The sequence below is a fragment of the Leptonychotes weddellii genome, chromosome 15 (assembly GCF_054177405.1).
Source record: "Leptonychotes weddellii isolate Sample4059 chromosome 15, ASM5417740v2, whole genome shotgun sequence".
In the NCBI taxonomy this organism is placed as follows: domain Eukaryota; kingdom Metazoa; phylum Chordata; class Mammalia; order Carnivora; family Phocidae; genus Leptonychotes; species Leptonychotes weddellii.
The window spans coordinates 30,287,695-30,300,358 of NC_138383.1; the positions used below are offsets into that span (position 1 = coordinate 30,287,695).

The 12,664-nt window shown below is 32.4% G+C and overlaps 1 protein-coding gene across 1 annotated transcript in view; it reads right to left on the reverse strand.

Moving 5' to 3' along the window:
• The window catches only part of BCAS3 (BCAS3 microtubule associated cell migration factor), a gene marked incomplete at its 5' end in the record, with an annotated part of 537,991 nt that overhangs the window by 435,760 nt on the left and 89,567 nt on the right, over nucleotides 1-12,664 (reverse strand). Inside the window, 2 exons of the mRNA XM_081805976.1 lie at nucleotides 3,104-3,180; nucleotides 6,275-6,382. Coding sequence (XP_081662102.1) covers nucleotides 3,104-3,180; nucleotides 6,275-6,382 — 185 coding nt within the window. The remainder of the gene's footprint in view (nucleotides 1-3,103; nucleotides 3,181-6,274; nucleotides 6,383-12,664) is intronic.

Here is a 12,664-nt window from a genome sequence, read left to right on the forward strand (position 1 = left end):
TAAGGTATAACTACATCATTTTATGCAAAATTTTATTAGACCATCTAAGCTTAAAAGTTACTATTATCATATATAATTCTGCTCATTTTCTCGAATAAAACATAGTACTCTGAAAGGTCTATTCTCATTCTAGTGTATCAAAAATATTACAAAGCCCGTGTCCTTCAAATCTAATTATAAATTCAATAAATAAATCTAGTGATTTTATGCTAAGTGAAACAAGTCAGTCAGAGAAGAACAAATATCATATGATTTCACTCATATGTGGAATTTAAGAAACAAAACAAATGATCAAAGAAAAGAGACCAAAAAAAAGACTTAAATACAGAGAACAAACTGGGAGAGGGGAGGAGGATGGGTGAAATAGGTGAAGGGGATGAAGAGTGCACTTATTGTGATGAGCACTGAGTCATGTATAGGATTGTTGTATTATGATATTGTACAGCTAAAACTAATATAACACTGTATGTTAATTATACTTGAATTTAAAATTTTTTTTTAAATCTAATGATTTTAAATTGTTCCTTTAAAATAAAGCTTATTTTTTCTTTTCTTTTTTTTTTTTCAAAGATTTTATTTATTTATTTGACAGAGAGAGACACAGCGAGAGAGGGAACACAAGCAGGGGGAGTGGGAGAGGGAGAAGCAGGCTTCTCGCCGAGCAGGGAGCCCGATGCGGGGCTCGATCCCAGGACCCTGGAATCATAACCTGAGCCGAAGGCAGGCGCTTAACGACTGAGCCACCCAGGCGCCCCTTATTTTTTCTTTTAAAATTCTATCCTGAGCGGCCGTCTTGGCACAGTGGGCAGCGCGTCAGTCTCATAAAATTCTATCCTGGGTTTTAATTACTGAAAATCCACATTTTTTTTTACTTATTTATTAAAAAAATCTACATCATAAATATGCTCTATAAAACAAAGACTTCTATTATTAACTTATTTATATGTATTAACTTCTCTTTAGTCACTGTAACAACTGACTTTATACCCAACATTATTACAAAGAAAGAAACAGGTCTATTGACAAGTACGATATTACTTTCAGCCTAATGTTTAAAAACGTTTAAGCTTCAAAACATACATTGCCACTTAAATAAACTATCTTAACAAATAATGACTGGGATGTTTTTCCTCCAATTTTACACTCAGCTGAGGCAGCAAAAGCTATCGTTACGTTTTAAAAAGAAAAAAGAAAGTAACTCTAGGCTCCTAACCTTATTTTAAAAGGGAAAAGCAGCTACCAAGGAATACAGACTCTAAGTGTAAAATTAATAGAGTCACAACAGAGATATCTGACTTTGCAGAAGCCAAGACACGCATATCTTTGATAAATGATGATGGGCAGAAGACCACTGATAAAATGTAGGATAAACACACTCAGAAAAACCTGGAATCTGAATCTGGCTGAGATGTTCATACTCTGTCCTGATTCACTGCTCTGCAGCCCACATACATAGAGGTAATAGATAGATTCATACATGGTTCCTTAGATACATTCTATTTCTCTAATTCTTTTAATTATAATAATGAGTAATATAAATATAGTGTAATATATTAATGCATAAGACCTGTATAAGAAGAATATGCTAAAACAGGCCATGAAATATCCAAAGGTGCCCATATTATGTATAAAAATACATTTGTGAATGATGATGCTATTAACAAAAATATGCTCCTCAAAAACTTTTTTAATTTCTTTACATGTAGATGTGACAATATAAGATCCTGCCTAATGATCTATATTTAATGATTATTAACCATAAATAAATTTCTGAGTATCATAAAGTCAATGATAGCTGTATTAATGTACTCATTTGTTCAAGAAATATTTAATGAGAGCCTACACTGTGCTAGTTTAATGTCCCAGGGGCTAGAGATATGAATGGTATACATTAGGGTTTGTGAGAAAACAAAAAATATCTCAATGAACATGATCTCCATTATTATCTTTGTAGATCTCCAAGAGACGATTATAAGGTCAAGAAGACAAATTGTCATAATTCTTCTTCCTAGTCTACCAAAGTATAAACTATGCATTATAATGAATATATATATTATATATATATAACATTATGTGTTATATATCATATATAATGTATGCAACTACACATAAATGATAATGTATTAGTTCTATCTCAGGAACATGACCTGTTATCAGAAAGGATAATGTCTATTACCCAGGGCTTAATACATAGTAGATATTAGGTAAACACCTAATGAATAAGTATGTAAATAGCTGTGATATTTCAAGATCGACAACAATATGAGTTGGATTCCCTAGTTATAAAAAAACTGAAATCTGTTCCAACAAAACTATCTCTACAGCACATGCATAATCAGACTCTGAAAAAAACAGCTAGAGCTTTGATGGAGAATTATAGAAGTTAACATCCAAGAATGAAAACTACTGTTTTGCTAGTGTGTAGTGAAAAACAAATTCTAGTATATGTGCTGCCGAAGCGAGCACGAAAAAAAATTCTAACTCCAGACTTTCTTTGGACTCCGCTCCTGCTGGAATCTCCACCCTGTTGGCCTGCCCTACAAATCTGGGACTTGCCAGTCCCTACAACTGCATGAACCAATTCCTTTCAGAAAAAGAACCAATCGCCCAATCAGTGAGTATGTATGTGGCTCCAGATTCCTGCACTTTCAAACAGTACTGGAAGTCATGGGAGGTGGAGTAAGAAGGAGGGAGAGAAAGAAAGACACTGGCACATTTCTCTAAGTTTCAAATCCCTCATGTATGATAATCCGTCATCTCTTCAAGTATGTTATGTTGATGAAGTAACTCAACAACAGCTTTGAAAGTATGACATGGCTACATGAACCTAAATTAATCACAATTACTCAAGGAGAATATGTAAGGAGAAACTGAGGCAACACAGCACAAGCTTGCTCAATAACAGGAAAAAAATGTGTTGTGGGTTGTAAATACATACCATAAAATAAGAGTAGTAAGTAAGAGATCCACAAAAACACAGAAATATCATAACAATTGAATAACCACGAAATATTGATGTTACGATTACAATAAGTTTGCTGATTCTATCAAATAGCATAAACTCAAAAGTGTATTATAAGAAATAAACCAAGTTGATACATACTTGTGACAAAAAATTTTTTTGTGAAAGTACAGCTATCAAAGGCAGCAATTTTCTCCTGCAAGACTACAACAAGGATCCTAAAATTAGAGGGAAAAAAACAACAAAAATGTGAATGTGAAATTCTGTACATTAAATCATTAAATTTAAAGAAGTATCTACCAATGCAATTTAGGCAAGAAACATCAGCCTCTTAAAATGTAAAAGTACAACCACAAAATACTTACTGTAATCAAGAGAGACATGAATAGAAGAAGAAAAGTAACAGAACAAACTACAGCTCAAAACATTATTTTCCTCTAAATAAAATTTTATTTACATTCATTATAAATCAAATAAATCTATCTTCATTAGGAAGGTATGAAATCAATAAACTGCTGGCTATTTACTAAAAGTGTTTTTCCAGTGCTGGCTCAAAGTCATGGAATTAAACGCAAAATGGATTTATGTAACCTGTCACTTAAAATGATTGCTGAATTTCCCAACACAAGAGCGAAAGAAAGAAAGAAAGTAAACTCAGACAACTGTTATTCAGTATAATTGAGTCATTTCTGATTGACTCAATATATTAAAATTTAAGCAGGATATGTATGAACTATATTTCTCCCAAAGTCCAAGATTTATAAAAAATTAGGAAGTTAGTTATAAAATATTTTATAACCAAAATTTCTAAAATACATCCAAAATGAAGTTATTTTATAAATTAGTATTTTGAGTACTTCTCTTTGCATAACATTAAGGTAAAGACCCAAATTTCAAAGTTATTTTAATAATCAAATAAAAGATTATAATTGTTACATATTTAACATACTCAGGGTATTTTTCCAAATTTGGGGGAGGTAAATCTGAGTAACAGATGTTAATGATGAGTGGGAAAAAAGAAAATGTTGTCTTTAACATGCATGCTTTATTAATCTTGTTCATTTGCTAATGCAGAACAAAATCCTTAACACAGCTGACAACACATAATAAATGATTCTGTCATGGCACTTAACATAAGAAACCAACCAATCAGCAGACCCAGGTTAAAAGGCTTAGCGAATCCATAATAAGAAGGTGACAAACTCAAATGAGAGAAAATGCAGAGAGACAAACAAATATGAAAAGGTTTTCTTATAATCAAGCAGCCCCTCCCCATAATATAGTAACATACAAAATCATTTCCACAAAGACGGTTTAATTTATTACAAATATTGCTAAGTCCAGAAGACTGTACCTTACAGCTGATTTGCAAAAACAAATGAAGAATTAACCAGGGAGAATCAGAGCTGACATTTTATAGAGCAAAATCTAAGCAGTATCCTGACATCCACACAATAACTTTTCCTCTAACCTTTACCACATCTGAACTCATGCAACTTCTAAATGGAAAATCAATGTTTTAAAATTACATAATGTATCCAAATCAACAGATTTTTTTTGTTGTTGGAACATATCTTCAATGGTTTTTCTTTATGAACCTTAGCTACATCAACCAAATTTCCAGAGAATTTCATAATCACTTTTCATTAATGACATCTCATTTCATAAATCACTTTTATCTGCTTTTACTCCTACTCAGAAGTTTCACAATCATAATCACCTATGATGAGCACACAGATGACTATGAAAAGATTAACTGTATTAATTTTCAAGGTAATTTATATATGTTAAGATATTAAATGTGCTTATTATTTCACAGCTAAAATTAAAAGCAACAAACACAAAAATATTTGTTGTAAGAAAAGCTGACCTAACTGCATCATCCAGAAACACAGTACTTGGAACAAGCGCAGATTTACTGTAACAGTTTAAAAAAATAATGCAAGAAATACTTTTTTAAAAATTTAACTGCATTGTGTTTTTCTGTTTTCTAATATATTTGTGTATTTGTAATACAGGTAAATTATGACCTAAAAATCGTATTTGTACTTAATCTCCCTTTTCAAGTGTGTTCAATTTTCTGTTTGGCTAAATATGTACGTAATCTATTTTGTGGGAGCACAAAGGACACTTGAAGAAGAGCTTTCATTATATTTTCCCAGGTTAAATATATTACCCACTGGATCCACCCATTCAATAATATTGATTTTGAATAATTTGATGTGTCATTGGATAATTACATTATCCCAGCAATAATATTTCTGTTTCCTATAATTTTGAGTTTGATATTATTTGAAGTATAAATATGCATAATAATTAGATCTCCACTATGAACTGCACACTATCACTGAACAGCTTTTCTTTGTCCTATTTCATGTTTTTGTACTTGAATTCAAAGATGTTCATCATTAGTATCAAAGCCCACATGTTCTTGTAGTTTGTATTTGTCAGGTATGTCTTTACCCTCTTTCTATAGTCAACCTTTCTGAGTCATTCTTTGAATCTCTTTAAAATCTAACCCGAGAGACTTTTATTACAAAATTTATTTTATATTGACACAGCATAAATTACTGTGTTTTCCATGTTCCATGTGTTTGCTTTTTGATGAGATGTAAGATTTACAGTTTCCATCCATGACCTCGATCAAGACATTTACCATTGCAGGGCTGCAGTTTTCTCAGATGTAGAAGGAAGTATTGAGTAATAGCAGATCCTTAAAGCCCCTATCTCCGCTAATGTTCAATGGCTATAAATTAATTCTGCATTATCGTTAGGTCAGGTTCAACCCAGATCTGAGTTTTCCTAGAGATATCAACAAAATAGATTTTAAAGAAGGAAAATCTATCTAGTCCATGTTTTAGCTCTACTGTGAAATAACAATATTTAAAAGTCATTTTTATTGTTCAGAATATGCTTCATTTTGGTGAATGCTAATAGGAAAGTTATATTGCATATCATAAACCACAGAAGCACAAACATTCTATCTATTAAAAAGTTATATTATACATGTAAAAAAGTTCTTCAAAGCAATATTTAATCTTTGTACATTTGCTCAGATACTTTTTATTTTTTTCCATTTCAGTTTTTAAATGCTAGTTATGACTCACTAAACTTAATTCACTCATGGGTCAAGACTGGAAGTTTGAAAACATTCATTCAGAAATCTTAACAGTTACTCCATTTGGCAGAATTCAGAAGGTATTTTGTGACTTCTTTACAAGATAAGTCAACGATGGTAAATAATACTAGTAGAGCTCTACCTGCCCAGGAGGTATCTTACCTTGAACAAGAATCACAGGAAGAAATTCTTACCGTTTGTTGCAATGGAGATCATAGATAGGTGTTTTAAACTGAATAGACTTGACCATCTCCCCAGTACGAAGTGAATAGAGATCTACACAACAGTAAGGTGGACTTGTGCTAAAAAAAAAAAAGAGAGACAAAAGCCATTATTTTTTAAAATGTGGGAGGGCCAGTAAACTCTACATTTTCAATGATTCATTATATACTATACAGTGGTTAACTGAACATAACAAAAAAAATTAATGAAAATTTTAAAAAGAACATGAATTATTCATATGGATATGAATAAAATACATGGATGATCAATAAAAAGCTCTACATTTTCTTATTAACATGACATAAAACCCCTAATTAACAAGGAAATTGATATGAACTATTAAAAAAAATCATAATATATCCCAATTAACTCATTTCAGAAATGCAAAATTTGGGAAAAAGAAAATGAAACTCACTCACCAAATTATTACTATAGAAAAGAAAAAAAATCATGAGATTTTTAATAAATCTTAATAAAGGCAAAGAAGTATTTGATACTTAAAAAATTGTTCACCATAAGAAACATTTCACTAATCTGATCAAGTACAGCAACCTTAAAACTAATAAAAACTATCAATCATATGTAATGGTAAAACACTGAAAATCGTCACCCTAAAATCAGGAACTAGACAAGAATACTCATTATCAAACCACATATACTCAACATAGTATGGAAGGTCTTGTGCATAAGGCAAGAAAATAAATTACTATACGGAAGAAATAAAGCTGTCATTATTTGCCAAGAACTTGACTGTAAGTATAAAACTCAGTAATACAAATATGTATGTCCAAATATACATAAGACAACCCCATAATAGGGGTGCCTGGGTGGCTCAGTTCGTTAAATGAGTCATGCCTTCGGCTCAGGTCATGATCCCAGGGTCCTGGGATGGAGCCCCACATCGGGCTCCCTGCTCAGCAGGGAGTCTGCTTCTCCCTCTGCCCCTCCCCCCATTCATGCTTGTGCTTTCTCTCTCTCTCTCTCTGAAATAAATAAAATCTTTAAAAAAAAAAAAAAAAGACAACCTCACAATAAAGATGAACCATTAATATATGGATTGTTAATATGGGTTGTTAATTAATTGATATATCAATTTACCCGGGTCACTAATACAACAGCACCTGTATTTTTATAAATTAAGCACAAACCATTATAAAGTGAAATTTTAAAATATACATGTTGAATATATGAATATACTGAATATCTTGGAATAAATCTAAGACTTTGACATATTTACACAAAAAGAAACAAAACAAAACAAAGCAAAATAAACTGAAGTATATACCATAGGCTGACAGAGTTTCTAAACTGATACAGTTCTACCCTAATAAAAAATCGAAGAATGAGACCTCATTCTAAAATGTATATAAATATGCATTCCACATGATCAGACTTATATTGGAAAGGTACAGTAATTAAGACACTGGGTTCTTGGGCACCTGGGTGGCTCAGTTGGTTAAGCGACTGCCTTCGGCTCAGGTCATGATCCTGGAGTCCCGGGATCGAGTCCCGCATCGGGCTCCCTGCTCGGCAGGGAGTCTGCTTCTCCCTCTGACCCTAACCCCTCTCCTGTGCTCTCTCTCATTCTCTCTCTCTCAAATAAATAAATAAAATCTTTAAAAAAAAAAAAAAAAAGACACTGGGTTCTTGACACTAGAACAGATAAAGAGATTGATGTTTCCATCTTAACAAAGTAGGAAAAGGAGAGCAAGTTAAATCCAATAGAAGTACAATGAGGGAACTAATAATATAATATGAAATGGAATGAAAGTGGAGTAAGCAAAAGAAAAAAATCTATGGAACTAAAACCTCGTTTTCTGAAACCAATCTAAACCAATCTATAAAGAAACAATCTGAATATCCCAGTATCTATAAAAGAAACTGAACTCATAATTTAAAACTTCTCACAGTGAAATCCTCAAAAATGGCTTCATTTGTAAATTCTATCCATCATTTAAACAAAAATGTTTAGATACCCTACTAAATAAAAACTTAAAAAAAATAAGTAAAAATAGAACTATCATCCAGCAATTCCACCTCTGGGTACTTATAAAAAAAAAAAAAAACACTCAAAAAGATGCACTATGCACTGCCATGTTCATTGCAGCACTATTTACAACAGCTAAGACATGGATGCAACCTGTGTCCATCAATGGATACGTGGATAGAGAAAATGTGTTAGATACAGACATAGATATGCAATGGAATATTATTCAGGCATCTTATATTAAAAAAAAAAAAGGAAATCTTGTCGTTTGTGATATGGATAGACCTTGAGGGCATTATGCTGAATGAAATAAGTCAGACAAAGACAAATACTGTATGAACTCACTTATATGCAGAATTTTAAAAAACAGAAAACCTGAACTCTTCAATACAGAGAACAGACTGGGAGTTGCCAAAGGTAAGGGTAATGCAAAATGGGAAAAGATGGTCAAAAGGAACAAACATCCAATTATAAGATTAACAAGTCCTGCAGATGTAACGTACAGCATGGTGACTAGAGTTAACAATCCTGCACTATATATTTAAAAGTTGCTAAGAGAGTAGATCTTAAAAGTTCTCACCAAAAGAAAAAAAAATGGTAACTGTGTGGTGACGAATGTTAACTAGACTTACTGTGGTGATCATTTTGCAATATATACAAATATCAAATCATTATATCATATACCTGAAACTAACATAATGTCATAGGGCAATTATATCTCAATTTAAGGGAAAAAAGGTATTATGATACTGGTCTGAGCACAGACATATAGGTCAAGGGAACAGAATAGAGAGTCCATAAATAAACTCACACATATGGCCAAATGATTCTCATCAAAGGTACCATATAATTAAGTGATAAAAGAACAGTGTTTGAACAAATGTTGTTTTTAAAAATTAGATATTTGCATGGAAGGATTTAAAATTTCCCCTAACTTATATACAAAAATTAACTCAAAACAGATCACAGTCCAAGAAGATAAGAACCAAACATAAGGACCAAATAGTTTCTAGAACAAAATTTAGGTAAAAATTGCTTAAACAAGAAAAAGAAAGCATGAACACAGACATAACTGACAACCCAAAATTATCAAAATTGACAACTTTTATTTTTTAATATAGATATTTAAAAATGAACAAGCAAGTCCCATATTGTGAGAAAATATTTTCAAAAGATGTATCTGACAAAGGGTTTGTATCCAGAACATAAAAAAGAACTCTTATCACTCAATAATAATGATACATACAACGCATGTTTTAATGGCCATAATATGTTGCAAGACACTATACCAAGATATACAGATAGCAACTAAGCACTTGAAAAGATGAAGTGAAATGCAAATTAAAACCACTAAACCACTAAGGGATACCACTACACTCACTAGAATGGCTAAAATTTAAAAGACTGGTAATACAAGAATGCAAAGTAATTAAAATGTCATACATTCCTGTTGGGAATGCAAAATGGTACAGTCACTTTGAAAAATAGTTTAGCAGCTTTTATACATTAAACATACGCTTACCATATGTCACATCTAGGTAATTTGTTATTCATAATAAGACAACACTTAATGTAGATCAATAGGTGAATGGATAAATATACTATGATATACTGAAGCAATGGAATATTACTCAGCAATTTTAAAGAACGAGCTATCCATACAACAACATAAATGAATCTCAAAACCATTATGAAGTGGAAAAAGGCCAGATACAGAAGTCTATGTACTGCATGAGTCCCTTTCCATGAAAAGGTAGAAAGGGAAAACTATAATTATAGGAAGCAGATCAGTGGTTGCCACGGGGCAGGGAAAAGAGGGAAGTGCCATGAAAAAATGTAGTGGATGATGGCAACATTGCTGTGTCTTGATTATGGAGGGTCCTTACAACACAACTGTATACAACTGGCCAAACTGGAGGTGGGGGAGAACCTAATTAAAACCTGAACTTCAATCTCTAAAACTGACACAAGGCAAAAATTCTTTTCTTGATGTTCCCAAGTAATTAATCCAGTCCTCTGCTGAGAAGCAATGAGTTAATAATGAATGAAATCTAACATTTTGCCAGACCAACTGGGAAGAAAAAAACAGCCTGTCACCTTCAATTAGCAGCTCATTATAGCAACAGTACACTAGAAACTTGAATTCTGATCATTTCACTGGCATCCATACAATGTCACAACTGAGATTCTTCCTGCACAAAACTTTCAATAGAAGTGTAGAGTTGACCGAACGAGGCTTGGTAGAATTGAAAAATCTATTTATATATGGAAAAAAAGCTCTTATTCAATGCCTAACAGAAAAAGATAATTCTTTTAAAACCAGAGTTTTCAGAAAGTCACACATCCATAAAGGAGTCATGCTATTTGCCAATAGCACAGTTATGTACACGCCTGACATATCCTTTTGTTTTTCTCTCTTTTTAAAAGCCTTGACTATTTCCCTGGGACACAGCAAGACAATCTTAATTTTCCTCATGGACAGGCTGATGAGAAAGCTTTCCATAACATCAGCAGTATGCATGCCCCATAACAGAAAGGATACGTGTTAAACTAAAACTAAAATATACAGACATGAAATAAGCTTTTACTTTGCACTCTAATATGCACCAGATAGTGCCACAAGAAAGTTGTATAGAGAATGAGTCTTCATTAGATCTCCAGAATTCAAATGGGTTAACATTTTTACAGGTTTGTGTCTGACATTAAACATAAAGCTATCACTTAACTTTACAATAAACCTGATTAATTCCTTAAGAAAAAAAGTTCCACGTAGAAATGTTGAGAGCCAAATTTAAAATGTAACTAAATATATTGCAAGCAAACACCAGAGGTTGGAGAGAAAGGGGGAATGATGCAATCTGTATTATTAAATGGTTGGTTCAGGAAGTCTAACTTGTGGCCCAGCACCTCCGTCTTTCCAATACATAGATATCAACATGCATAGTATAAAATTCTGTTGTACTTTTCATGATAAATATAAAAAGAAATAAACACAAATGGTCCTTAACTGACCTTCTCTTTACCTAAGTAGCTTGTTTCATGGTGAGTAACCAAGAATGTAAGCTGAAAAATTTTGTATCAGAATAATCTGTTACCTATTGTACCCACAACCTATACCCATAAGGGAAATTATTAAGCTTTTCTTAGGGAGGGAAAACTCTTCCCACAGCCAATGGGACAGTATTTACACAGTTCAATCATTTCAGTGAAGAGTGTTGATGAGAACTATTTGAAGGGCAAATTTTTTAAAAAGTTTCCATTATTGAAAATGCAATGGTTAAATTAAGCAGTAAGGAACTATAAAACAAAATAGATTTCTTAAAAGAAAAAATATTGAATATATTATAAATATAGAAGATAAACAAGAAAACACTAAACATTTCCATCTAAATACCTTGCCTACTTCAGTATTTCTTACTTTCTCTGTCATAATTTTCATCACATTAAAAAATATTGTTAATATAAATATATTTAATAACAATTTTTTATTTTTAGAGCAGTTTTTGCTTCACAGCAAAACTGAGTAGAAGATACAGAGATTTTCCATATACCCCTCCCACCATTCATGCATAGACTACCCTTTATCAACATCCCCCATCAGAATGGAATGTTTGCTATAACTGATGAACTTACAATGACATATAATCACCCAAAGTCCACAGCTTACATAAGGGTTCACTCTTGGTGTTGTACATTCTATGGATTTGGATAAATTTATAATGACACATATCCAACATTATAGTATCATAAAGAATAAACTCATTACCCTAAAATTCCTGTATGCTTTGCCTATTCATCCTTCCTTCAACCACCCTGGCAAACACTGATCTTTTTACTATCTCCAGTTTTGCCTTTACCAGAGTAGAGCTGAAATCATAGAGGATGTAGTCTTTTCAGACTGACTTCTTTCACTTAGCAATATGCATTTAATTTTCCTCCATTTCTTTTTATCCTTGATAGCTCATTTTAGTCCTGATTAACATTCCATTACCTGGATGTACCACAGTTTATCTATTTATCTACTGAAGGATATCCTGATTGTTCCATGTTCTAGCAATTATAAATAAAGCTAATATAAACACCTGAGTGCACTTTTTGTGCAAATATAAATTTTCAACTCCTTTGGGTAAATACCAAGCAAGGTAATTTCATGAATCATATGGCAAGAGTTTAGCTTTGTATGAAATTGCCAAAATGTCTATCAAAGTGGTTTTACTATTTTGCATTCCTACCAGAAATGAATGGAGTTCCTGTTGCTCCACAACCTTACCAGCATTTGACGGTATCAGTTTTCTGGATTTTGGCCATTCTAATAGGTGTGTAGTGGTATCTGATTGTTGTTTTAATTTGAATTTCCCTGATGATATAAGATATG